This window comes from Staurois parvus, unplaced genomic scaffold, assembly GCF_062004578.1.
Source record: "Staurois parvus isolate SC_StPar_1 unplaced genomic scaffold, SC_StPar_1.0 ptg003323l, whole genome shotgun sequence".
Classification (NCBI taxonomy): Eukaryota; Metazoa; Chordata; class Amphibia; order Anura; family Ranidae; genus Staurois; species Staurois parvus.
This window is the reverse complement of record NW_028321119.1, coordinates 5,720-32,639: the sequence shown is the minus strand read 5'-3', so window position 1 is coordinate 32,639 and position 26,920 is coordinate 5,720. Positions and strand designations below refer to the sequence as shown.

The following is a 26,920-nucleotide window of genomic DNA, read 5'->3' as shown; positions in this document are numbered from 1 at the left end:
AAGAAAGGAGGGAAGGAAGGAAGAAAGGAGGGGAAGGAAGGAAGAAAGGAGGGGAGGGAAGGAAGAAAGGAGGGGAAGGAAGAAAGGAGGGGAAGGAAGAAAGGAGGGGAAGGAAGAAAGGAGGGGAAGGAAGAAAGGAGGGGAAGGAAGAAAGGAGGGGAAGGAAGAAAGGAGGGAAGGAAGAAAGGAGGGGAAGGAAGAAAGGAGGGGAAGGAAGAAAGGAGAGGAAGGAAGAAAGGAGGGGAAGGAAGAAAGGAGGGAAGGAAGAAAGGAAGGAAGAAAGGAGGGGAAGGAAGGAAGAAAGGAGGGGAAGGAAGGAAGAAAGGAGGGGAAGGAAGGAAGAAAGGAGGGGAAGGAAGGAAGGAAGAAAGGAGAGGAAGGAAGGAAGGAAGGAAGGAGAGATAGACGAAGGAAGGAAGGAAGGAAAAGGAAAGGATGGAAGGAAAGAGAAACAAAGGAAACAAGGAAGGAGCGACAAAGAAGGAAAGACGAAGCAAACACGGAAGGAAGGGGAGATGAAGGAAACAAAGAAGGAAGGAGAGAAGAAGCAAAGAAGGAACAAGAGAAGAAGGAAGGAGAGAGGAAGCAAAGAAGGAGAGAGAGAGAGGAAGCAAAGAAGGAGAGAGAGAGAGGAAGCAAAGAAGGAGAGAGCGAGGGAAAGCAAAGAAGGAGAGAGCGAGGGAAAGCAAAGAAGGAGAGAGCGAGGGAAAGCAAAGAAGGAGAGAGCGAGGGAAAGCAAAGGAGAGAGAGAGAGAGAAAGCAAAGGAGAGAGAGAGAGGGGGGGGGGAGAGAGCGCAAAGACGGAGAGAGAGAGAAAGCAAAGAAGGAGGGAGAGAGAAAGCAAAGAAGGAGGGAGAGAGAAAGCAAAGAAGGAGGGAGAGAGAAAGCAAAGGAGAGAGAAAGCAAAGAAGGAGAAAGAGAGAGAGGGGGGGGGGGAGAAAGCAAAGGAGGGGGAGAGAAAGCAAAGGAGGGGGAGAGAAAGCAAAGAAGGGGGGAGAGAGAAAGCAAAGAAGGATGGGGAGAGAAAGTAAAGAAAGAGGGAGAGAGAAAACAAAGAAGGAGAGAGAGAGAAAGCAAAGAAGGAGAGAGAGAGAAAACAAAGAAGGAGGGAGAGAGAAAGCAAAGAAATAGGGAGAGAGAAAGCAAAGAAATAGGGAGAGAGAAAGCAAAGAAGGAGGAAGAGAAAAAGCAAAGAAGAGAGAGAGAGAAAGCAAAGAAGGAGGGAGAGAGAAAGCAAAGAAGGAGAGAGAGAGAAAGCAAAGAAGGAGGGAGAGAGAAAGCAAAGAAGGAGGGAGAGAGAAAGCAAAGAAGGAGGGAGAGAGAAAGCAAAGAAGGAGGGAGAGAGAAAGCAAAGAAGGAGGGAGAGAGAAAGCAAAGAAGGAGGGAGAGAGAAAGCAAAGAAGGAGGGAGAGAGAAAGCAAAGAAGGAGGGAGAGAGAAAGCAAAGAAGGAGGGAGAGGGAAAGCAAAGAAGGAGAGAGAGAGAAAGCAAAGAAGGAGGGAGAGAGAAAGCAAAGGAGGGAGAGAGAGAAAACAAAGGAGGGAGGGAGAGAGAAAGCAAAGAAGGAGGGAGAGAGAAAGCAAAGGAGGGAGAGAGAAAGCAAAGAAGGAGGGAGAGAGAAGGCAAAGAAGGAGAGAGAGAAAACAAAGAAGGAGGGAGAGAGAAAACAAAGAAGGAGGGAGAGAGAAAACAATGGAGGGAGAGAGAAAGCAAAGAAGGAGGGAGAGAGCAAGAAGAGACAATGGAAGGAAGGGGAGAGAAAGGAACGAGGAAGGAATGAAAAAAAAAAAAGAAAAAAAAGATATTGTCCTTTCTTTTCCATTGGTGTGGCTTTAATACTTTTTCATGCACTGATACAGAACAAGCACCACACAGAATAAAAGGCCCCAGCCCCAGAGAAAACTTAAGCCACTGGATTACTATGACAGCCAGGCACTGACGTTTAAATTGGAGCCATTCTATACATAGATTTTCTTGACTGGCTAGCAAGATTGCCTGGGAAATTCTTGTGTCATTACCCCACTTACATGCACTTTGCCTCTGCAGGTCAGAAAAAGACACACTGGGGTTCATTTACTAAAGGATTAGAGACTGCTCACTTAGCTTAGTGAATCAGGTGAATCTGGAGTTCATTTTGAATATCCAATCAAGTGTGAGGAAAAACCCCCAAAAAACATGATTTTTGCTTGCACAAGATTGGATGATACAGACTGTTCACTTTGCTAAGTGAACAGTCTTTATTTCTTTAGGAAATCAACCCCAGTGACTGCCACTTTCTGATTAGGTCATTTGAGCTGGAAACATTTTACTTTATGTTGCAAATTAACAAAACAATAACTGACTGATCAGAGAGCACCAAGGGGTAGAAGCATAGTTCACAAGTTTGGAAAAACAGAACCTTTCTGGTCAGCTTACCTGCCGAGATATGGCCAGCTGCAGAGCGAGGTAGAACGCGGCCTGATGGTCTGTTGGCGATAAGCTGTGAGCCCTGAGGAGGTAGGAATCAAGACAGTCAAAAACACGTCTGACACTGTGCACTGTGTATAGTTTCCCTTGAATGAATATCCACAATCCTGCAAAGCAGGGCAGCGAGACTGAAATATATTAAAGCATATCTAAACCTGGGAACGAAAATTGAATATATTGCAGGTTACCAGTCCTTAGATGTGCCAACTACATTAGGTTTCTTTTCTCCGAGTTTTTTCCCCCCTTTATTTTCATGATATACTTGAACGTCATGGCTAACAAACTTCTCGGTTTGCCTCTGTTTAGCAATGATAGCTCTGCGATCCCTTCACCTCTCCATCACTGCCATCTTTTTTGGCGCTTCTTTCCCATCTGGCATCTTTCTTCGTCAGCCATTGATGACGCAATTCCCACATATGATCAGTGAAGTTGCTTTGCCCAGAATTTGGAATCAGGAGTTGGAACGTTACATGTTCCACCCTAAATACAAGTGAACTTATTCTTTAAGATTTTTAATTATACATCACCAAGTTAGGTTGCTTTCATGTACTTATACACTGTAGTGCTTATAAAACGCATAGCGTGTTTAAATGCTTTTCATGCAGTGCATAAAGCCGTGAATATCTGGTTGTTAAAGCGGAGCTCCACCCAAAAGGGGAAGTTCCGCTTTAGGCCTTTGTCCCCCGCTCCCCATTAAGGATTGGCACCTCTGGGGAGCGGTGGGGGGAGGGGGTACCCGAATTTATTAGGTACCCGCTCCCACGTATGGGATCCTTACACTGGGTAAGACTGCCTGATACTGCTGAGAGTGGCATCGCATATGAGTAGTGCATTTCTTGTATTTGATAAAAGAAAAATCTGTGTGACCCCGTTATTTAAAATCTCAGATTCACTCAGACATGCCTCACTCATCTGGAATAAAATTCTTCCCTATCCCCAAAATATTAATCAGATGAAAGCCTTGCTTTAAGCGGAGCTCCACCCAAAAGGGGAAATTCCACTTTAAGCCTTTGTCCCCCACTCCCCATTAAGGATTGGCATCTTTGGGGAGCAGGGGGGGAGGGGGTACCCGAATTTGACAGGTACCCGCTCCCACTTCTGCTGCGATCGCCTAGGCAATCGGAAGCGGAAGTTGTCCTCCCCGTAGTCTTCTGTGAAACGTGACAGGTCCCAGAAGACTACGGGGCCATTCAAAAAGCGCAGCGCTTCTCACGCATGCGCAGTGGGCACCCAGCTGTGAAGCCGCAAGCTGTCACAGCCCGGTGCCCACATTGAAGATGTCGGCGCCAGGGAGAGAAGAAAGCCGGTGAAACCAGCGGTGGTGAGGACACCGCTGGACCGAGGGACAGGTGAATGGCTGTATTTTAATTTTTTGTAGCTGCTGACTTTTATTTTTTCTTTTTTTCAGGTGGAACTCCACTTTAAGGAAGTCGTCCAGGCCAGCTCCTATAGAACCAGCTATTCATTGGTTAAGTACGCTGGGGGGTGATTGGCAAGGAGCCGGAACCTGTCAGCATTCTTAACAATTAGTGATAATCCCCGTGGTCAGAATGCTTGAGCTGAGGAGCGATGGTACCACCAGGAGGAGGAGGCAGCAGAGGGACAGCGGGTGGTGCAGCAGAGGGACAGCGGGTGGTACAGCAGGGAACATTGGCTCTAGGAATCTGAGGGAAGGCGGTGGGGAGAGCTGGATCTGAGGGTAACAGGCAGGGGAGAGCTGGATCTGAGGGTAACAGGCAGGGGAAAGCTGGACTGAGCTGCTGGTGACTGCCAGGGTAGGAGGTTGTGCAGGGGACATTGTTCACATCCCACTGATTGTTAAGGAAGCCGGAAAGTGCTGACTCCTTAACAATCAGCTATTCACTGGTTGATAAGGATGCTGGCGGGTGCCTGCTCCTTAACAACCAGCATATTTTAGCTAGGTGACCTCAAAATGCACCTAAAAACAAACCCTGGGTGCATTTTTGGTGAGTTTCCCATTGACTTCAGTGGAAGAAGCATCTTTAGTGAGCTTTTTAAAAGTGCACCAAAGATGCACCATGCAGGACTTTTCAAACTGCAGAGCAAATGCAGAGCAAATGCAGCGCAGCAATGTGAAAAGTCTCATAGGCTTTAAAGGAAAATACATTTTGATGGGATTTTGTCCTGCTGGAAAGGTGAGTTCCAGCGCAGCAAAAGCACAAATCAACACATCATACAAAATGAATGGGCTCAAATCGCACTACAAAGACTGCCGATCGAACAAAAAGCCACTTCACTGGTCCGGGGATTTTAAATCCCCATAGTTTTCTCTCCTCTCCTTGCAGTGCTGACAGTACGGACTATAGGGATTCTGATTGGTCAGCACCGTCACATGGAAGGTGCTGACCAATAAGAAGCCATCTAGCCTGTACTGTCAGAGAAAGGCACAAGATTTCAAATTCTTGGACCTGTGAAGTGGCTTTTCATTGTCTGACAGCAGAGGATCGGCAATTTGGTACAGCGGGACCATGGGGGATGGGGTCCAGTGGATGGCTGGAACTGCAGGAGGCTGGGGGGAGAGAGCCATGGGAGAAGCAGGAGGAGCTCAAGCCACAGCCGCTGATGTTCACAATTGGATCGGGAGCCGGAGGTGGTGGAACCCGTCGTGTTCCTGTGTGAACTCGGGCTCAAAGTCGCTATGACAAGCCTGGGTTCACACAGGAACTGTGCAGGAAACAGCATGTGATTCGGACAGGAATCGCACAGCATTCCTGTTCAAATCTCAAGGACGGGAATCTCACAGCATTCCTGTTCAAATCTCAAGGATGGGAATCGCACAGCATTCCTGTTCAAATCTCAAGGAAGGGAATCTCACAGCATTCCTGTTCAAATCTCAAGGAAGGGAATCTCACAGCATTCCTCTTCAAATCTCAAGGAAGGGAATCTCACAGCATTCCTGTACAAATCTCAAGGATGGGAATCTCACAGCATTCTTGTTCAAATCTCAAGGACGGGAATCGCACAGCATTCCTGTTCAAATCTCAAGGACGGGAATCTCACAGCATTCCTGTTCAAATCTCAAGGAAGGGAATCTCACAGCATTCCTGTTCAAATCTCAAGGATGGGAATCGCACAGCATTCCTGTTCAAATCTCAAGGAAGGGAATCTCACAGCATTCCTCTTCAAATCTCAAGGAAGGGAATCTCACAGCATTCCTGTTCAAATCTCAAGGACGGGAATCTCACAGCATTCCTGTTCAAATCTCAAGGAAGGGAATCTCACAGCATTCCTGTTCAAATCTCAAGGATGGGAATCGCACAGCATTCCTGTTCAAATCTCAAGGAAGGGAATCTCACAGCATTCCTGTTCAAATCTCAAGGAAGGGAATCTCACAGCATTCCTCTTCAAATCTCAAGGAAGGGAATCTCACAGCATTCCTGTACAAATCTCAAGGATGGGAATCTCACAGCATTCTTGTTCAAATCTCAAGGACGGGAATCGCACAGCATTCCTGTTCAAATCTCAAGGACGGGAATCGCACAGCATTCCTGTTCAAATCTCAAGGAAGGGAATCTCACAGCATTCCTGTTCAAATCTCAAGGATGGGAATCGCACAGCATTCCTGTTCAAATCTCAAGGAAGGGAATCTCACAGCATTCCTCTTCAAATCTCAAGGAAGGGAATCTCACAGCATTCCTGTTCAAATCTCAAGGACGGGAATCTCACAGCATTCCTGTTCAAATCTCAAGGAAGGGAATCTCACAGCATTCCTGTTCAAATCTCAAGGACGGGAATCTCACAGCATTCCTCTTCAAATCTCAAGGAAGGGAATCTCACAGCATTCCTCTTCAAATCTCAAGGAAGGGAATCTCACAGCATTCCTGTTCAAATCTCAAGGAAGGGAATCTCACAGCATTCCTGTTCAAATCTCAAGGACGGGAATCGCACAGCATTCTTGTTCAAATCTCAAGGACGGGAATCTCACAGCATTCCTGTTCAAATCTCAAGGAAGGGAATCTCACAGCATTCCTGTTCAAATCTCAAGGATGGGAATCGCACAGCATTCCTCTTCAAATCTCAAGGAAGGGAATCTCACAGCATTCCTCTTCAAATCTCAAGGAAGGGAATCTCACAGCATTCCTGTACAAATCTCAAGGATGGGAATCTCACAGCATTCTTGTTCAAATCTCAAGGACGGGAATCGCACAGCATTCCTGTTCAAATCTCAAGGACGGGAATCTCACAGCATTCCTGTTCAAATCTCAAGGAAGGGAATCTCACAGCATTCCTGTTCAAATCTCAAGGATGGGAATCGCACAGCATTCCTCTTCAAATCTCAAGGAAGGGAATCTCACAGCATTCCTCTTCAAATCTCAAGGAAGGGAATCTCACAGCATTCCTGTTCAAATCTCAAGGACGGGAATCTCACAGCATTCCTGTTCAAATCTCAAGGAAGGGAATCTCACAGCATTCCTGTTCAAATCTCAAGGACGGGAATCTCACAGCATTCCTCTTCAAATCTCAAGGAAGGGAATCTCACAGCATTCCTCTTCAAATCTCAAGGAAGGGAATCTCACAGCATTCCTGTTCAAATCTCAAGGAAGGGAATCTCACAGCATTCCTGTTCAAATCTCAAGGACGGGAATCGCACAGCATTCTTGTTCAAATCTCAAGGACGGGAATCTCACAGCATTCCTGTTCAAATCTCAAGGACGGGAATCTCACAGCATTCTTGTTCAGATCTCAAGGACGGGAATCTCACAGCATTCCTGTTCAAATCTCAAGGACGGGAATCGCACAGCATTCCTGTTCAAATCTCAAGGATGGGAATCTCAAAGCATTCCTGTTCAAATCTCAAGGACGGGAATCGCACAGCATTCCTGTTCAAATCTCAAGGACGGGAATCTCACAGCATTCCTGTACAAATGTCAAGGACGGGAATCTCACAGCATTCCTCTTCAAATCTCAAGGAAGGGAATCTCACAGCATTCCTGTTCAAATCTCAAGGACGGGAATCTCACAGCATTCCTGTACAAATGTCAAGGACGGGAATCTCACAGCATTCCTGTTCAAATCTCAAGGACGGGAATCTCACAGCATTCCTGTACAAATGTCAAGGACGGGAATCTCACAGCATTCCTGTTCAAATCTCAAGGACGGGAATCTGACAGCATTCCTGTTCAAATCTCAAGGACGGGAATCTCACAGCATTCCTGTACAAATCTCAAGGATGGGAATCTCACAGCATTCTTGTTCAAATCTCAAGGACGGGAATCTCACAGCATTCTTGTTCAAATCTCAAGGATGGGAATCTCACAGCATTCCTGTTCAAATCTCAAGGAAGGGAATCTCACAGCATTCCTATTCAAATCTCAAGGACGGGAATCGCACAGCATTCCTGTTCAAATCTCAAGGACGGGAATCGCACAGCATTCCTGTTCAAATCTCAAGGAAGGGAATCTCACAGCATTCCTGTTCAAATCTCAAGGACGGGAATCGCACAGCATTCCTGTTCAAATCTCAAGGACGGGAATCGCACAGCATTCCTGTTCAAATCTCAAGGAAGGGAATCTCACAGCATTCCTGTTCAAATCTCAAGGACGGGAATCGCACAGCATTCTTGTTCAAATCTCAAGGACGGGAATCTCACAGCATTCCTGTTCAGATCTCAAGGACGGGAATCTCACAGCATTCCTGTTCAAATCTCAAGGACGGGAATCTCACAGCATTCTTGTTCAGATCTCAAGGACGGGAATCTCACAGCATTCCTGTTCAAATCTCAAGGACGGGAATCGCACAGCATTCCTGTTCAAATCTCAAGGATGGGAATCTCAAAGCATTCCTGTTCAAATCTCAAGGACGGGAATCGCACAGCATTCCTGTACAAATGTCAAGGACGGGAATCTCACAGCATTCCTCTTCAAATCTCAAGGAAGGGAATCTCACAGCATTCCTGTTCAAATCTCAAGGACGGGAATCTCACAGCATTCCTGTACAAATGTCAAGGACGGGAATCTCACAGCATTCCTGTTCAAATCTCAAGGACGGGAATCTCACAGCATTCCTGTACAAATGTCAAGGACGGGAATCTCACAGCATTCCTGTTCAAATCTCAAGGACGGGAATCTGACAGCATTCCTGTTCAAATCTCAAGGACGGGAATCTGACAGCATTCCTGTACAAATCTCAAGGACGGGAATCTCACAGCATTCTTGTTCAAATCTCAAGGACGGGAATCTCACAGCATTCTTGTTCAAATCTCAAGGATGGGAATCTCACAGCATTCCTGTTCAAATCTCAAGGAAGGGAATCTCACAGCATTCCTATTCAAATCTCAAGGACGGGAATCGCACAGCATTCCTGTTCAAATCTCAAGGACGGGAATCGCACAGCATTCCTGTTCAAATCTCAAGGACGGGAATCGCACAGCATTCCTGTTCAAATCTCAAGGACGGGAATCGCACAGCATTCCTGTTCAAATCTCAAGGACGGGAATCGCACAGCATTCCTGTTCAAATCTCAAGGAAGGGAATCTCACAGCATTCCTGTTCAAATCTCAAGGACGGGAATCGCACAGCATTCTTGTTCAAATCTCAAGGACGGGAATCTCACAGCATTCCTGTTCAGATCTCAAGGACGGGAATCTCACAGCATTCCTGTTCAAATCTCAAGGAAGGGAATCGCACAGCATTCCTGTTCAAATCTCAAGGACGGGAATCTCACAGCATTCCTGTTCAAATCTCAAGGAAGGGAATCGCACAGCATTCCTGTTCAAATCTCAAGGACGGGAATCGCACAGCATTCCTGTTCAAATCTCAAGGACGGGAATCGCACAGCATTCCTGTTCAAATCTCAAGGACGGGTATCTCACAGCATTCCTGTTCAAATCTCAAGGACGGGAATCGCACAGCATTCTTGTTCAAATCTCAAGGATGGCAATCTCACAGCATTCCTGTTCAGATCTCAAGGACGGGAATCTCACAGCATTCCTGTTCAAATCTCAAGGAAGGGAATCGCACAGCATTCCTGTTCATATCTCATGCAATTCTTTGCAGTGCGATTTGAACCCATTCATTTTGTACGGGCTCAAATCGCACCACAGAGGTATCGGTATTTGTACTTGCCGGTAAAAAAAAAAAAATCAGTGCATCCCTAGACTTATGCTTTATTTTATTATTAATGTCTCAACTTTGATAATTTGGTATAATAATATCAGATTAAAAAAGCTCCAGTTTTTACAAAATTGGCAAAAATATATATATTAAAAAAGAAAAAAAAAAATCAAAACTTTTCTTTTAAAGAATCAGCCAACACACTTACCTCTGGAAGGCGAGGAGGGCTTTCCTCTGTAGATCCTCCTGCATCCCACGCAGAGACGCTGCAAGATAATTGTGTACAGGAATGAGAAAAAGGCATCACCCAATTGTACATTCATCATTCACAAATGACATTTCCAGATATGAATTAGGAGGCTGTGCAACTAAGCTGACATTTCATTGCTGCTCCGCTATAAACAATTCTAGCTGAACCCCGCTCAGAGCAATTTACATCTTAACTGGCCACATAAAGTGACCGCTGTGCAATGTCAGAAAAACAACGACCTTTCCTGAGAAAAAAAAAAAAAAACCTGGCCCGCTCACACCAGCAGAGCTAGAAAATGCCAGGCACATAGACTTGATCATGGGCATTTAGGAGAATTGTCAAAGTATTTGTTACACGTAACCTCCCTAGCGGTCTGATTATATCAGTATTTCTGTGCTCAAAGCGGTACATTTTTTTACATGGAAATATGTGTTTTTTTTATTGTAGGCTGTAATTTTTAGGAATAACTCACTGAAATCTGTCCAAACAAGAGTCTAGTAAACATCCCAGGGAGGATAACATTTGAAACACGAAATCATAAATTATAATTTAATAAATAATGATAAAAAATAATAATATAACAATATATTTAATTCAATAATATAATCAAACCAAAAACACTGAAATGTGAAATAGAGCGCCAAGTTGGCCCATCGCTGAGCTCAGTCGCAGAATCGTTTTCAGTGTCTGATGAGGAATTTCCCCCACCAATCATTATCACTCAATTCTGCAAGTGGTTCTGATTTACTATCGCTGTTCTCTAGCCGGTCTAAAACCGCGTCTGACCTAAAGGGACGCTTTTTGGACGCCATGGACGTTTCTCAGTTTCCAGGCAGAAAGAACAGTAAAAATGCAGGCAGGGCGCCGGACAAAGCACTCGGGACAAAATGTATGTGAAATGGTTTGATACAGGAATGTTATACTATGTGATTTTAGTGTATTTAGTGAATGTCACTTTTTGACATTTTTAAATATCCCGCCAGTTCCGTCCCCCGTACGTCCCGACGTCGCAGGGACCGGAACCCGGAAGACGGCTGCTGGCATCGGCCGGAGGACATTGCCGGGGACACTGCAGGGGGGACATCGCGGGAGCGCAGGACAAGGTAAGTGCAGAAGAGATCCTGGAGCAACGCTGCAGTGTATTCCCGAGTGTAGCTCGGGGGGGGGGTTACCGCTTGTGGTGCTGAAACTTTACCCCGAGCTACACTCAGGAATACCGCCAGGGGGGTTAATGAAAATCTGTTAATACATTTTTTTAAGCACCTTTTTGTTTGCGTGGTGCATTTTGGCCTTTAAAGGAATGAATATTGTAGTTTTTGTGAGATATTACTTTGATTACATTGAGACCCTTTCACAATGTAGGCGGGCGGATGTCAACAGATGATCGTCCGTTTACTTCCGCCTACATCCGTGTCCGTTGTCTTTAACCACTTGCCTACCAGGCACTTATACCCCCTTCCTTACCAGGCCAATTTTCAGCTTTCAGCGCTGCCGCACTTTGATTGACAATTGCGCGGTCATGCAACATTGTACCCATATGAAATTTTGATCATTTTTTTCTCACAAATAGAGCTTTCTTTTGGTGGTATTTAATCGCCACTGGGCGCTTTACTTTTTGCGCTATAAATTAAAAAAAGTGCAAAAAATTTGAAAAAAAAAAAAAAGTTTATTTGTTTCTTTTATAAAATTTTTCAAACAGGTATTTTTTCTCCTTCACTGATTTGCGTTGATGAGGCGGCACTGATGGGCACTGATAGGCGGCACTGATGGGCACTGATAGGCAGCACTAAAGGGCACTGATAGGCAGTACTAATGAGGTGGCACGGATAGACAGCACTAATTAGGGGTCACGGATAGGCGGCACTGATATGCAGCACTGATAGGCGGCACTGATAGGTGACACTGATGATGGGTACTGATAGACGGCACTGACTGGCATCACTTCTGGGCACTGACTGGCAGCACTGGTGGGTGGCACTGGTGGGTGGCACTGGTGGACAGCACTGGTGGGTGGGCACAGGTGGGTGGCACTGGTGGGCACAGGTGGGTGGCGCTGGTGGGCACAGGTGGGTGGGCACAGGTGGGTGGCACTGCTGGGCACATGTAGGTGGCACTGCTGGGCACAGGTAGGTGGCACTGCAGAGTGGCACAGGTGGGGGCACTGCTGGGCACAGGTGGGGGCACTGCTGGGAATGGGTGGGCGGGGCTAGTGGGCGCACAGCTGATCGGAACTTGCGGGGGTCACTGCTGGGCACCGATCATCAGGGCACTGATCATCAGTGCCCTGATGATCGGTGCCGATCCCCGCTCTGACAACTGCCGGTTCTCGTCAGTACTTTCCTCACGATCTGACAGCGTGAGGAAAGTGCAGCCGAGAACCGGCACTTGCATTTTCCTGTGATCAGCGTGTCATTGGACACCGCTGATCACGTGGTAAAAGGCCGGTGGGATCGGCCTTTCACCACATCTCGTGATCAGCTGTGTCCGTAGGACACAGCGATCACGGAGATCGCCGGGTGCGCGCCCCCTGGGGCGCGCAGGAGAGCGCGTTCTGGGAGGACGTCATATGACGTCCACTCAGAACTGGCCGGCCGCGGTGAAGCCGTCATTCGGCTATGCGCGGTCGGCAAGTGGTTAAACTGATCAAAGCTGCGTCCTTTTCTGTTTAGATGGATGTAAACGGATGCCATCTGTTTACATCTGTTCCGCTTAAATCCGTTTTTTTAGACCAGAAACATTATTTGTTTATACATTTTTCACCTCTGATTGGTTTGTGCAACAATTAAAAAAAGCGGATGCAAATTTGCAGATATTGCTGCCGGTCTCCTTGATGATGAGATTTCATCTCACTTCCTGGACCGGTAACAACAAGACAAAAAATGAATCACTTGAGCCCCCTATTTTCCCCTCTTAATCCCAGAGTGTTTTTTGTTTTAATTCTGCGTTGTCCAGGTTCCACTCCTTATAGATTTTGTAGTCAACCCCAACGTGTCATACATGATTTTATTTTGGACAGAGAAGGCTTTAAAGTGGAAGAAAAGTCTATAGCACAGGTGTCAAACACAAGGCCCGCGGACTGAACCCGGCCCTCCAGGCCATTTCATGTGGCCTTTGCACCTCTCCAGCAGGTACCTCCTTGTCCCCACCCCCACCTTGTCTCAGCAGTCGGCAGCAGAGAGAATAGAACTCCTCTGCCACATCCTGCACCTCTCAGTGCAACTGCAGCACCCCCTCATCTCTGCTTCCCCTGGTCTCAGCATTCAGCAGACTCTGGTACATGACTCCACTCCTCCTCTGGTCCTCCTCCAGACCCTGCACTTTCTGCATTCCAGCTCTGCCCCCACAAGGAGGTGCAAGGTGATGCTAGGGAGGGTGTGGGATTCTTGACATCTGATGTAATTGGGGGTGGGGTGCTCTGGACATCTAGTCTTACAGATACAACCGGCCCTTTGAGGGCAACCATAATGCTGATACGACCCACAATAAAATGGAGTTTGACACCCCTGACCTACAGTAAGTATAACTATTCTTAATATTTTTAAAAAGAACAGTTAGACTCCCTCCTCCTCCTCCTCCTACCTATTCTGCATACACTTTATAAAAAGATGTGTATATTTTCCTATTTTTAATCTACTCCAGCTTGCTCTCATGATTCCGCAGCTATGGCACAGGGAATGCTGGACACTGGTTTGGAATTCCGGGAGTGGTGACATTCCCCACGACCCAGCCATTTTTGGTACTCCCTCCTCTCCCCTGCAGCAACCGCTGACTGATACAGGGGAGCCGGAGCGTCCGGATCACGTGATTAAAAACAACAAATTACCTTATTTTTGTAAAAATGGTACAGCTTCTCAGTCTAAGCAGAACTTTTGGGTCAGGGGAGTCCCTAGGGGTTGGTGTCACCCGGTGCGATAACACTTGGTGACACCCCCTCCGAAGATCCCCGCAGGATGGTTCTGATCTGCGGACTGAGCATAATGGATCGGAGTCCGATCCATTATGCATCCCAATCCGCAGATCTGATCCATCCTGTGGGGATCGTCGGCATGCAACCTATACGGGGTGACACCGGACCTGCTCCACGGAAAGGTAAGTTGTAAAGAAAGCCGCCGATCCCCGCAGGATGGATCGGATCTGCGGATTGGGGAGTTTAATGGTTCGGAGTCTGATCCATTATGCTCAATCTGCAGATCCGATCCATTCTGCGGGGATCGTTGGAGGGGGTGTCACCAAGTGTTATTGTCGGCTTGCTTTACAACTTACCTTTTCGTGGAGCGGGTCCGGTGTCACCCGGTGCGGCGCACACCCCCTGCACCTGTCTCGGGACGCCACTGCATTAAGTAATGCTGCAAAGCGGGAAGTGGGGCCTATGCAATGAGTACATATGATTGCCTTCATGTACAGAAACAATTACAAACTAGAAAAGCTACACTTTCTGAGGAAATTGTGTGAAGTGTTTTTGCCTCCACCAGTAGTCTACAACTGGAGTGGGCGGAGTAACTGGGTGGAGTGGGCGGAGTAACAGTGTGGAGTGTTTGGAGTGAGTAAAGATAGTAAACATTACACTAACCAATTGATTGATCAAATTTTAAAAAAGTGCACATGGCAAGCTGGATAGAGTGAGAAATGCATTTCAACTTTTAATTATTTATATAGCACATTTAATTGCAATGTTGTTGCCCAAAGTGCTTCACAGTTACATGAAAACATACATTTATAAAAACATTAGCAGCATTATCAAGCCTAGCAGATGATTTTTCAGCTCACACTCTGGCTTTTGTCACTCTGCTGCCTGCTCACACACCTGGGTTTCCTATGGCAACTCACTCTACAGCAAGGGCAGAGAAGAGCGGTTAAAAACAAACTGCTCCAACTTGCTCACTTCACTGGCAGTTGCCATGTTCAAATGGTTGTAGTTTAAAAATGATAAATCCTACACCGAAGAGCTTTAAGTGTGAGACTCACAAGACCCAGACCTACATTTTGATGCATAGTATGTCTCTGAAATATTAAAAATGAGAGAGGAGAGAGGGGGAGGGGGAGAGAAAGGAAGGGGGGGGAGAGGAGAGGGGGGGGAGAGGGAGGGGGGGGGAGAGGAGAGGGGGGGGGGAGAGGAGAGAGGGGGAGAGAGGGAGGGAGAGAGGAGAGAGGGGAGGGAGAGAGGAGGGAGAGAGAGGAGAGAGGGAGAGGAGGGGAGAGGGAGAGAGGAAAGGAAAGGAGAGAGAGGAAAGGAGAGGAAGAGAGGAAAGGGGGAGAGGAGAGGAGGAGGGGAGAGGAGAGGAGGAGGGGAGAGGAGAGGAGGAGGGGAGAGGAGAGGAGGAGGGGAGGGGAGAGGAGGAGGGGAGGGGAGAGGAGGAGGGGAGGGGAGAGAGAGGGGGAGGAGAGGAGAGAGAGAGAGAGAGAGAGAGAGGGGGGGGGAGAGGAGAGAGGAAGAGAGGGGGAGAGGAGAGAGGAAGAGAGGGAGAGAGGAAGAGAGGGAGAGAGAGAGGAGAGGGGAAGAGAGGGAGAGAGGGGAAGAGAGGGAGAGAGGGGAAGAGAGGGAGAGAGGAGGAGAGAGGGAGAGGAGGAGAGGGGAGGAGAGGGGAAGAGAGGGAGAGAGGAGGAGAGGGGAAGAGAGGGAGAGAGGGGGAGAGGGAGAAGAGAGGGAGAGAGGAGGAGAGGGGAAGAGAGGGAGAGAGGAGGAGAGGGGAAGAGAGGGAGAGAGGAGAGAGGGGAAGAGAGGGAGAGAGGAGGAGAGGGGGGGAGAGGGAGAGAGGAGGAGAGGGAGAGAGGGAGAGGAAGAGAGGGAGAGAGGAAGAGAGGAAGAGAGGAGAGAGGAAAGAGAGGGAGAGAGGGAGGAGAAGAGAGGGAGAGAGAGGAGAGGAGAGAGGAAGAGAGGGAGAGAGGAAGAGAGGGAGAGAGGGAGAGGAAGAGAGGGAGAGAGAAGAGAGGGAGAGAGGAGAGAGGGAGAGAGGAGAGAGAGGAGAGAGGGAGAGAGGGAGAGAGGGGGAGAGGGGGAGAGAGGAAAGAGGAGAGAGAAGAGGAGAAGAGGAGAGAGGGAGAGAGGAAAGAGGGAGAGAGGGAGAGAGGAGAGAGGGAGAGAGTCTCTTTGGAACACCAGAGGAAGGGAATGGAACTTTTAGGTCCAGTTCCATGGTAATTATATAATATATCCCTTGCACTTGTATCTAAATGTTTGTCTTATGTCTTTTCTGTCTCATGGTTTGTATTTGTAATATGTTCGAGCTTTCTTAATACTGTTTCTTTTATGTAACTAGATAGATTGTTTGTGTTAGTTTAGACCTCCATCCTATTCACCAATACATTTTGGTTGTGGTGTTAAACCTTTCACTTCTGGGTAAGAACTCTTCATTTACCAAATCATATCAGAGAAATATTATATTTCATAATCTATAGATTTGCTCAACAAACTGAAAGGCGGATCTGACTGGACCCGCTAAGTGAAAGGCACCCTAAAGTAAACTCCAAGAATGAAGTTGCTTACAAGGTGTTATGGGAATTACGGCAGTCCAAGCAGGAGACCCCCACCAGAGAAAATATGCAAGCTGCTCGGTCAAGTTGCTTTTCTCATCCATATCTGAATCCTTGTGCAACTGGATTTTCAGCAACTCAAGTTGCCAGTCCAAAGGCATGCAAAGACCGAAGAGAAGTGGCTCAGTTGGATAGGGGAGGTACAAAGATTTGTTTTTCTAAAAGATGCATTGCTGTTTAAATCAGAACCAAAGGTTCGCTGTCAAAAACTGCAAGCAGGTAGGCTTTTTAAAAGAGACATGCAGCATCTCATGTGCAATAAAATAAACCTTCAGTGAAGGAAATGCGTATTTGATCCCCTACTGATGTTGAATGTTCGCCCCTCACACAGAAATGATCGGTCTAACAATGGAATGTTCGCCCCTCACACAGAAATGATCGGTCTAACAATGGAATGTTCGGTGTAACACTGAGAGACAGAATACAACAACAAATTCAGCAGAAATGCGTCTAACAAATGATGACTGATCTGCATGTTCATGAGGGAAAGAAGGATTTGATCCCCTATCATTCAGCAGGATTTCTGGCTCCCAGGTGTCTTTCATACAGGTAACAAGCTGAGATTAGAAGCAGTCTCTTAAAGGGAGTGCTGCTAATCTCATTGTGTTACCTGTATAAAAGACACCTGTCCACAGGAGCAATCAAACCATCAGATTCCAAACTCTCCACCATGGCAAAGACCAAAGAGCTGTCCAAGGATGTCAGGGACAAGATGGTAGACCTACACAAGGCTGGACTGGGCTACCAAACTATGGCCAAGCAGCTTGGTGAGAAGGTGACAACAGTTGGTGCAATCATTCACAAATGGAAGAAACACAAAACAAGTGTCAGTCTCCCTAGGTCTGGTGCACCATGCAAGATCTCACCTCGTGGAGTGTCAATGATCATGAGAACAGTGAGGAATCATCCCAGAACTACACGTGAGGATCTTGTCAATGATCTCCAGGCAGCTGGGACCACAGTCACCAAGAGAACAATTGGTAACACACTACGCCGACAAGGACTGAAATCCTGCAGTGCCCGCAAGGTCCCTCTGCTCAAGAAAGCACATGTCCAGGCCCGTCTGAAGTCTGCCACTGAACATCTGAATGATGCAGAGGAGGACTGGTGGGAAGTGTTGTGGTCAGAGGAGACCAAAATCCAGCTCTTTGGCATAAACTCAACTCGCTGTGTTTGGAGGAGGAATGCTGCCTATGACCCCAAGAACACCATCCCAACTGTGAAACATGGTGGTGGGAACATTCTGCTTTGGGGGTGTTTTTCTGCTAAGGGGACAGGACAACTGCAAGGCATCAAAGGGATGATGGACGGGGCAATGTACCGTCAAATCTTGGTTGAGAACCTTCTTCCCTCAGTCAGGGCATTGAAAATGGGTGGTGGATGGGTGTTCCAGAATGACAATGACCCAAAACACACAGCCAAGGCTACAAAGGAGCGGCTCAAGAAGAAGCACATTAAGATCCTGGAGTGGCCTAGCCAGTCTCCAGACCTTCATCTGATTGAAAATCTGTGGAGGGAGCTGGAAGTTCGAGTTGCCAAATGTCAGCCACCAAACCTTAATGACTTGGAGAGGATCTGCCAAGAGGAGTGGGCCAAAATCCCTCCTGAGATGTGTGCGAACCTGGGGGCCAACTCCAGGAAACGTCTGACCTCTGTGATTGCCAACAAGGGATTGGCCACCAAGTACTAAGTCATGTTTTGTGAATGGGGTCAAATCCTTCTTTCCCTCATGAACATGCAGATCAGTCATCATTTGTTAGACGCATTTCTGCTGAATTTGTTGTTGTATTCTGTCTCTTATTACACCGAACATTCGATTTTTAGACCGATCATTTCTTTGTGAGGGGCGAACATTCAACATCAGCAGGGGATCAAATACTTATTTCCTCACTGTATATATCTCTTTATTGATGTTACAATCATGTTAAGACTGGCCTTTTTTTTCTAATAGGAAGCACAAATCTATATGGATCTGCAGTGTGTGTAGTCTTGGACTATTTACAGTTTTCTGTAGTTTTGCATTCAAAGAACATTATGTGTGGCCCTTTGGTGATGTCAGAGGCTACATCTGAGGGCCCCTTACAGTGCAGAGGTAGTTGACCATCATGGCTATAAATTAAACCTATACATGGACTTCTGTCTCTGCACTCTAGTTTGGATCACAAACTCAGAAAACACTGATGTCAGAGACAGACAGACAATCAGCACTTTCATAAGGTGAGCAGTGACAATCTACATACTACATAGCAACATGAATCAGGAATCAGAAACATACAGTAAAGGTCATGGCCTAAAACATCCATTCTGTATGTACATTACCATCTGATGCTTGTAAACTATAGGCGAGTCCGAGGGCTAGATAACCTTTGGCTTTAAATTCAGGGCTTTTGTCACTGCAGTCAACAACCATTTTGGCAAACCGTTCAGCTTCATCCATCTGCAAAAGGTGTAACAGTCAAAAGACAAAACAGAATGAGGGCCCTTTGCACACAGCAAGCAAAAATATACACATCTGTGTTTTTAAATTTGCATGGACTTTTGCTGGCAGAATGGTCTGTAATGTCTGTTTTACAGAGATTCTGAGCACTTTTCTCATTTTATGAGTATTTGTCTATGTGCTCCTCAATGGAGGGGATATAATGGTCAACGCCCCTGAGGATCCATAATATGTGTGAGGCTCTTCAGGGAAGTGGAACTATACAAACACAATCTACCAGAAGGTGTATCTTGGAGAATAATAATTTTCCAACACATTTCCTTTCAGTCTACTATACACAATCAAACCTTAAGCAAGGCTTTCATATGATTAGTATTTTGGGGATGGGAAGAATTTTATTCCAGACAAGTGAAGCATGTCTGAGTGAAGTGAGATTTTAAATAATGGGGTCACATAGATTTTTCATTTTTGTTTCAATATTTTTATTAAGAAAGTTTTGTTTTAAGAATACAACAAGCTCAAGATACGCCGACGGAGGGGCAGAGCAATAACACATAATTAGATGCATCCTGCTGACTTGTTATAGCCAAATAGCAGAATGACATCAAGGAGGGACGGCAAAAAGCCGAACCAAATAATAGCAGCAGCAATCCATCATACTACCGGAAAAAGAAGAGGAAAGAAGAAGAAAAAAGAAGTGAAAAAAAAGAATCAGAAAGAAAACATGGAGGAAAGGAAAACTAGAAGAGTCACGGATCCAGGCCTAGCACAGGCAGCGACTATAAGAGGCCATAACTAGTAGGAGGCAGGGATGGCAAGGAATAACGTATCCCAAACCTTAAGGAATCTCGGATGAGAATCATGAAGAATGCTAGACATCTGTTCATTGATCAACATAGCATTCATCCGGGTCTTCACCACCTGGAAGACAACCGAAGGGGTTCTCCAAGCTTGAGATATAGCATGTTTGGCTGAAATAAATAGGTAGGATGCCAATTTCTGCTGAGACCTAGACAGACCCAAAATTGGGCAGTGCAGGAGGGCCACCCTTGCATCCCTACCGACCGTAATATGAAATAACGTTTGTAGCAAACCAAAAACCCTAGACCAGAAGCTTATCAATCGCGGGCACGACCACCAAATGTGCAAGACGTCCCCATGTAGACCACAGTTCCGGAAACACCTATCTCCGCCAGTCGGATTAAAGTGAGCAGTCCAAGCCGGGACCCAGTACCACCGCAGGAAAACCTTGTAGGCTGTCTCCAGAGTGACTGTATTGAATGAACATTTCGCCACCAACCCCCAGGCCCTACGCCAATCCTCCGCCGCAATCGAGACACCCAGATCTCGCTCCCATTGAGAAGACATAAGACAGGGGTGGTAAGGAGAACCTACTGTAAAGGGAGGCATAAATTACAGAAATGAGACCAGGGGACCCTGGGGAATGCTGACAGATGTGTTCAAAGGGCGTTTTGCGGAAAGGATATGTAGAGGTACGACGGAGGGATAGGACCCAGTGGCGCAACTGCAAATAGAGATTTTTCTTTTAACGCGTACAAGCTATGCACTGCTCATATGCGATGCCACTCTCGGCAGTGCCAGGCAGACTCACCCAGTGTAAGGATCCCATACATAGTTTGGCAGCGAGGAGGGGGATGGTGGCATCTTCTGGCTTGAGGCGAATACATTCTCTTAGAACTTTGACAGCTCTGGCAGACTGGATGGAAACACAAACAGAGAGAAGGAAAATAACTCCATGTAAATAGAAAAAAAAAAAAGGAAAAAGCAGATTTGGTTCACCTGTGTATTCCTTCACCAAGTCATTCCTCAATTCACTTGTATTTATGTGAAAGCCCTCTTCATACTGACTTGCCTTATGCTGGCTGCAAGTTGAGGTCAGTCTTGCAGTGGGAGTGCCGAGGTGGGAGGAAGTGGTATATGGGTGAATTCACAGAGTGGATGGTCTCTATTGATTAATGCTCTGTGGCAGTCTGAAGACAAGGCAGGGGAGAATCTTACCCTGGTTCACATATGTGCGTTCCTGCGGGCCACGTTTTGCACGGGCACGAGAGCCCATTCATTTGAATGGACTCCCGTGCCCCGTGACACGCAGGGAAGAAGTCTGCACTTCTCTGGAAACTGCAGGCCGCACGGGAACCTTGGTTTCCAGTACGGTTGCGATTTCCAGTGCAGGCGGAGTGCCATTAGAATTAATGGCACCTGCCCGTGGGTCCGCATTCTTCTGTGTGGGTGGTGCGGGTGCACGGATTGTGGTGTGGATCCGCAGAGGCACCACCCGCACATATGAAAACCTAGCCTAAGGGCTCCTTCACATCAGCTGCTGCACTGAAATGCAGTGGCTGGTGTGCAGTAGGGTGGGGCCGAGATCAGAGCAGTGATATTGCGCTGAGCTTGATGCATTGCACTGTTTTTTTTTTTGTTTTTTTTTTTCCAACAAACTTTATTTCTGAGCTTGATGCATTGCACTGTTTCTTTTCTTTTTTTTTTAACAAACTTTATTTCTGAGCTTGATGCATTGCACTGTTTCTTTTCTTTTTTTTTTAACAAACTTTATTTCTGAGCTTGATGCATTGCACGTTTTTTTTTTTTTTAACAAACTTTATTTCTGAGCTTGATGCATTGCACTGTTTTTTTTATAACAAACTTTATTTCTGAGCTTGATGCATTGCACTGTTTTTTTTTCTTTTTTTTTAACAAACTTTATTTCTGAGCTTGATGCATTGCACTGTTTTTTTTTCTTTTTTTTTAACAAACTTTATTTCTGAGCTCGATGCATTGCACTGTTTTTTTTTATAACAAACTTTATTTCTGAGCTTGATGCATTGCACTGTTTTTTTGTTTTTTTTTAACAAACTTTATTTCTGAGCTTGATGCATTGCACTGTTTTTTTTTAAGCAAACTTTATTTCTATGTCACACAGACATCTCAAAAAGTTAGATTACCGAACACACAGAGCGAGGCAGTGGATTCTCTTGTATTGCGCTGAGCAATAGAGAAAAATATAACACGTGCAGTACTTTTTTCAGGGCACCGTGCCTGTACAATATCACAATGCAGTGGTGTGAACGGGGAACACAGGAGATGAGGCATGTTGCCTTGTCCATGTGGTGGGATTGCACTGGTATAGCCGCCCAACACAATCTCGCCGCATGTGGTGTGAACCTAGCTAGTGTATCCATCCCCTTTACTCTGTATAGGGCATAAATAATTTAATTTCCAATAAAATATTTTAAAAAAATATTTAAATAAAATAAAATATTTAAAAAAAACCACAACCCCCCCGTTAGTGCATCTTGTGTTCACATAGGTGTGATCGGGTGGGATGATGGGATGGAAACACTATAAAAAGCAATAAACCTTCCCGACCCGACTGACCATTCTGTATAACTCTACACTCCTATGTTATGATCCCCCTAAGCAACATTGGGGGGTGCGCTTATTTATCAAAATTTTTTTAATGAACCGAAGCTATTGGCTTTACTCATCTTCTGTCCCCTAAATCTGTTATTTTGTCAAAACCACCATTCCCCTCCTCTCCCCTTTTTTGTATAGACTCTGTCATCATTGATTCCCATTATTGCAATTTTATGTCTAATAAATGTATATCGTCATTGTCCCTTCTTTTCCTCAATGTTAAAATGCTAATAAAATATTTGAACAAGAAAAGCAATAAACCTTTCACTACTTCAACCTGATTTCACTCTAATTTGGATAATAACTGGTTCCCACTCAGCCGCAGCATCCCTTTAACTGGGCTATTATGTCCAGTCCAGGTTAAAGTGCCAGGAAACCTGGAATTCTCTTTTAAAGTGTCCAAAAAAACCTTTTAAATAAATAACAAACATGTTATACTCACCTGCTCTGTGCAGAGGTATTACACAGAGTGGCCCAGATCCTCTTCCTGGGTCACCCGCTTGCGCCCCTGGCCACCTGCAGAGTGCCCCCAGAGCACGTAGCTTGCTATGGAGCCAATGGCTCCTGCTGAGGAAAAGAGGGCGCTGGATCAATTCTCCCCTCTCTTCCTCTGCACACAAGGAAGGGGGAGGGGCAGAGAAATAGAAAGCATTTTTTTACCCAAATGCAAGAAATGCATTAAGGTTAAAAAAAAGTTTTTAGCTTTAGTATCCCTTTAAATCTTAAAAATGAACCCTTCCATTGCCCACGCCACACTAACCCTTTTTAACTCCCATTGTGTGTAGTGATGGGAAATAGATGGCATAAAAAAAGAAAACATTTAACCATTCCCTACTCTATCCAAAATAAAAACAAACAACAAGGTTTGGGCTGTAGAAACACGAAGGATAAAAAAAAAAACAAAAAAACAAAAAAAAAAAAAAAGTAAACAGAGTGATGCACTACAACGCGCATCACACCACCCCCTCACCGCGGCTCACTGCTGCCAAAAACAGAAAGCCGCCCACATGCTAAAATGGACTGTTTAGTGCGTGGGCGGCTTTCTGATTTCAGCTGCTGTGAGCCATGGTGAGGGGGTGGCGTGATGCGCGTTGTAGCGCATCACTCTGTTTACTTTTTAAACTTTATTTGAAATGCACAAATTCACATTTGATTCAGCGTGATTCACTGCCCTGCTGTGTAGCGCCCAGCTCTTCAGCTAAATACCACGTGTCTGTATTTTAGCACAGCTCCATGCACTGCACCTCTGGGCTGCACTGCAGTGTACGGGGGGGGGGCACGTAGTAAACACTGGTTTACTATGTGCTCTAGCAGTAATTGGCGTTTACCCAGTGCGGAACGAGTCCTAAGTATTTACAGACATTCAGCGCAGGAATCAACAGGCCAATGAGAGCAGAGTGCATTCTCCGTACTTAGTCTCCGTACACATGGGGGTGGGGGGGCATTTTAAGAATGCTGGTAACGTTAGCTGTGCACAGTCACGTTAAAAACATTTCAGCGGCTGCGTTAAAAACATTTCAGCGGTTTTTTAGCGTTTTTTGTAGTAGCGTTTAGCCACGTTTTTTCAGGATTTTTTTTAACCGAAAAATTTTTTAGTCAAAAAAACATCCAAAAAAGATAGGTTGTCGCGATTTACCGCATTTTGCAGCATTAGAGCGTTTTTACAGCTAACAAACGCTTCTAGAAACCCACTGTTCTTTTTTTTCCAGCCAAAAAACGTTGATTCCAGTCTATGTGCGCATGGACACACAGGATCACATGCTGGGGGGTTTACTGGCTCCCAGCACATATGTCCGTGACTCACGGAAAGATCCCGATCTCCACTTGCGATCGGGACCTTTTACGATCATGTGACCGAGGTGACGGCGAATCACGGCGGTCACATGACTCTAAAACTCCGCCCGCCTCCCAGCTTCTGAAACTCTTAAAGGGCCGGGAGGAACCAGTGCAAAGGGGTTAAAGCAGAGCTCCAATCATTTTTGCAAAAATTTAAAGTCAGCAAGCTACAAAAACTTTAGCTGCTGACTTTTAATAAACAGACACTTTTTAGTTCAATAAACAGACACCTGTCCCTGGATCCAGCCGTGTGCTCGCCCCAGGGGGCACCGACATCTTAGCTGTGGGCAACCAGTTGTGACAGCTCGCGGCCCAGTGCGCACTGTGATTGTTCCCGCAGTCTTCTTGGACCTATGCTGTGTCCCAAAAGACTGCAGGGAGGGAGGAGCACTTCCTCGCCTAGGCGATCCAAGTGGAAGAGGGAGCGGGTACCTGTCAAAAATCAGGTACCTGCTCCCTCTCCCCCAAGAAGATTGCAAAATGTGATAGGGTGGGGGGGCTTAAAGCAGAACTTTCCCTTTTAGGTGGAGTTCCACTTTTAACTGTTTCCCTTATAATTTGTGTGGTCTATACTGATCCTAGGTGTCACCCTGGACTCAAACCTGTCCTTCCAACCCCATGTCCAATCGCTGGCAAACTCATGCAGGCTCCACCTCCGCAACATCTCCAAGATACGTACGTTCCTAACCCCAGACACTACTAAACTACTTGTTCACTCCCTCATCATCTCACGCCTGGACTACTGCAACTCCCTCCTCACCGGCCTCCCTCATCGCAGGCTCTCCCCACTCCAGTCTATCCTGAACTCAGCGGCCAGACTCATCCACCTTACCAACCGCTTCTCTTCTGCCATCCCCCCTGTCATTCCCTCCACTGGGCTCCACCCCCTCTGTCATTCCCTCCACTGGCTCCACCCCCCTCTGTCAATCCCTCCACTGGCCTCCACTCAGTGTCCTCCACCCCCCTCTGCCAATCCCTCTACTGGCTCCACCCCCCTCTGTCATTCCCTCCACTGGCCTCCACTCAGTGTCCTCCACCCCCCTCTGCCAATCCCTCTACTGGCTCCACCCCCCTCTGTCATTCCCTCTACTGGCTCCACCCCCCTCTGTCATTCCCTCCACTGGCTCCACACCCCTCTGCCATTCCCTCCACTGGCCTCCACTCAGTGTCCTCCACCCCTCTCTGCCATTCCCTCCACTCAGTGTCCTCCACCCCCCTCTGCTTATCCCTCTACTGGCTCCACCCCCCTGTCATTCCCTCTACTGGCTCCACCCCCCTCTGTCATTCCCTCTACTGGCTCCACCCCCCTCTGTCATTCCCTCTACTGGCTCCACCCCCCTCTGTCATTCCCTCCACTGGCTCCACACCCCTCTGCCATTCCCTCCACTGGCCTCCACTCAGTGTCCTCCACCCCCCTCTGCCAATCCCTCTACTGGCTCCCGATTGCCCAACGGATCAAATTCAAACTACTAACACTGACTTACAAAGCCATTCATAACGCCGCCCCAAACTACCTCACCGACCTGATACCCAAATACCACCCTACCCGCGCCCTTCACTCCTCACAAGACCTCCTACTCTCCAGCTCCCTGGTCTCCTCCTCCCACGGCCAACTGCAGGACTTCCCCCATCCTCTGGAACTCACTACCCCAATCCATTAGACTGTCACCTACCCTTCTCACCTTTAGGCGGACCCTGAAAACCCATCTCTTCAGGGAGGCCTACCCCACCGTCACCTAACAGCCGACCTCCTCCACTCCTCCTACCACTCCATCCCCCACAGCCACTTCCTCCTGTACCACCTTCCCCTCCCTCCTAGACTGTAAGCTCCAAGGAGCAGGGCCCTCGAACCCTCGTGTATTGTATTGTTACTGTATTGTCTCATGTTCTGTCCCCCACTACTCTGAAAAGCACTGAGCAAACTTTCTGGCGCTATATAAATACTGTATAATAATAATAATTTATGCATGTTTTATTTTATTACATGTGAATATTCAGTGTCACATGGGATGTAAATTCATACAAATGATATATCTGGGAAAGCGTGGAACTATTTTATGTTTTAACTCCTAGAAATGCACAAGAAATGCTCGCTGAAGGCATTTTCTGCACTCCGTCAAATCATAAGTAGCCCATGTGTGTTTGGAGGAAAAGAAATGTAATCTCCAAACACGGAAAGGTTTCTTCACAGTGAGAGCTGTGAGAATGTGGAATAGACTCCCTCCAGAGTTGGTTGTGGCCAGCTCAGTGGATTGCTGTAGGAAAGTCCTGGATTCTTTCTTGGATACACAGAATATAACTGGATATAACATTTATAGGGAAAGTTGATCCCGGGAATATCCGATTGCCTCTCGGGGGGATCAGGAAGGAATTTTTTCCTGCAGGAGCAGATTGGATCGTGCTTTGCTGGGTTTTTTTCCCTAATGACGTCACATCAATCAAGCTCCGCCCTACGCGTTTCGTCATCGACGTCCTCACGGAGCGGATGAATGCCATTATATTATCAAGGTTTTTTGGTGAAAATTTTTCATATTTAGACACTTTTTTTTGCACAAAAGTTTTTTGCACTTAAAAGTTTTTTGAATTTTTTTTGTGGTATTGGCATATATATATTTTTTTCTGGACTTATGATTTGATGATTTCTTTTTATACACATTTACTAGCGCAAATTATTTATTTATTGGTACACTTTATATATGGTGATTTTTTGCAGCTGGTACACTATTAGTAAGTTTTATAATTTTGACCATAGGCGCTATTATTAATTTTTCTAACTATGTGTCATGTGCAGACAATAAAGAGACGTCACCTTTCCTGCAGCCATCAGGGAGAGAGCAAACTGATACCAGAGGTGAAATTCTTCAAATGCAAACTTCATGGCCCGCTCCAAACA

The 26,920-nt window shown here is 46.4% G+C and overlaps 1 protein-coding gene across 1 annotated transcript; it reads right to left on the bottom strand.

Annotated features, from left to right (window-relative positions):
• Positions 1-2,414: 2,414 nt before the first annotated feature.
• Positions 2,415-26,920, bottom strand: LOC149428314 (tetratricopeptide repeat protein 7B-like; the record flags this gene model as incomplete). The annotated part of the gene is made up of 5 exons (XM_089667521.1): positions 2,415-2,487; positions 9,747-9,804; positions 18,639-18,756; positions 20,369-20,473; positions 26,837-26,920. Coding segments are annotated over 5 exons (438 nt in total), but the record flags the coding sequence as incomplete, so codon positions are not given.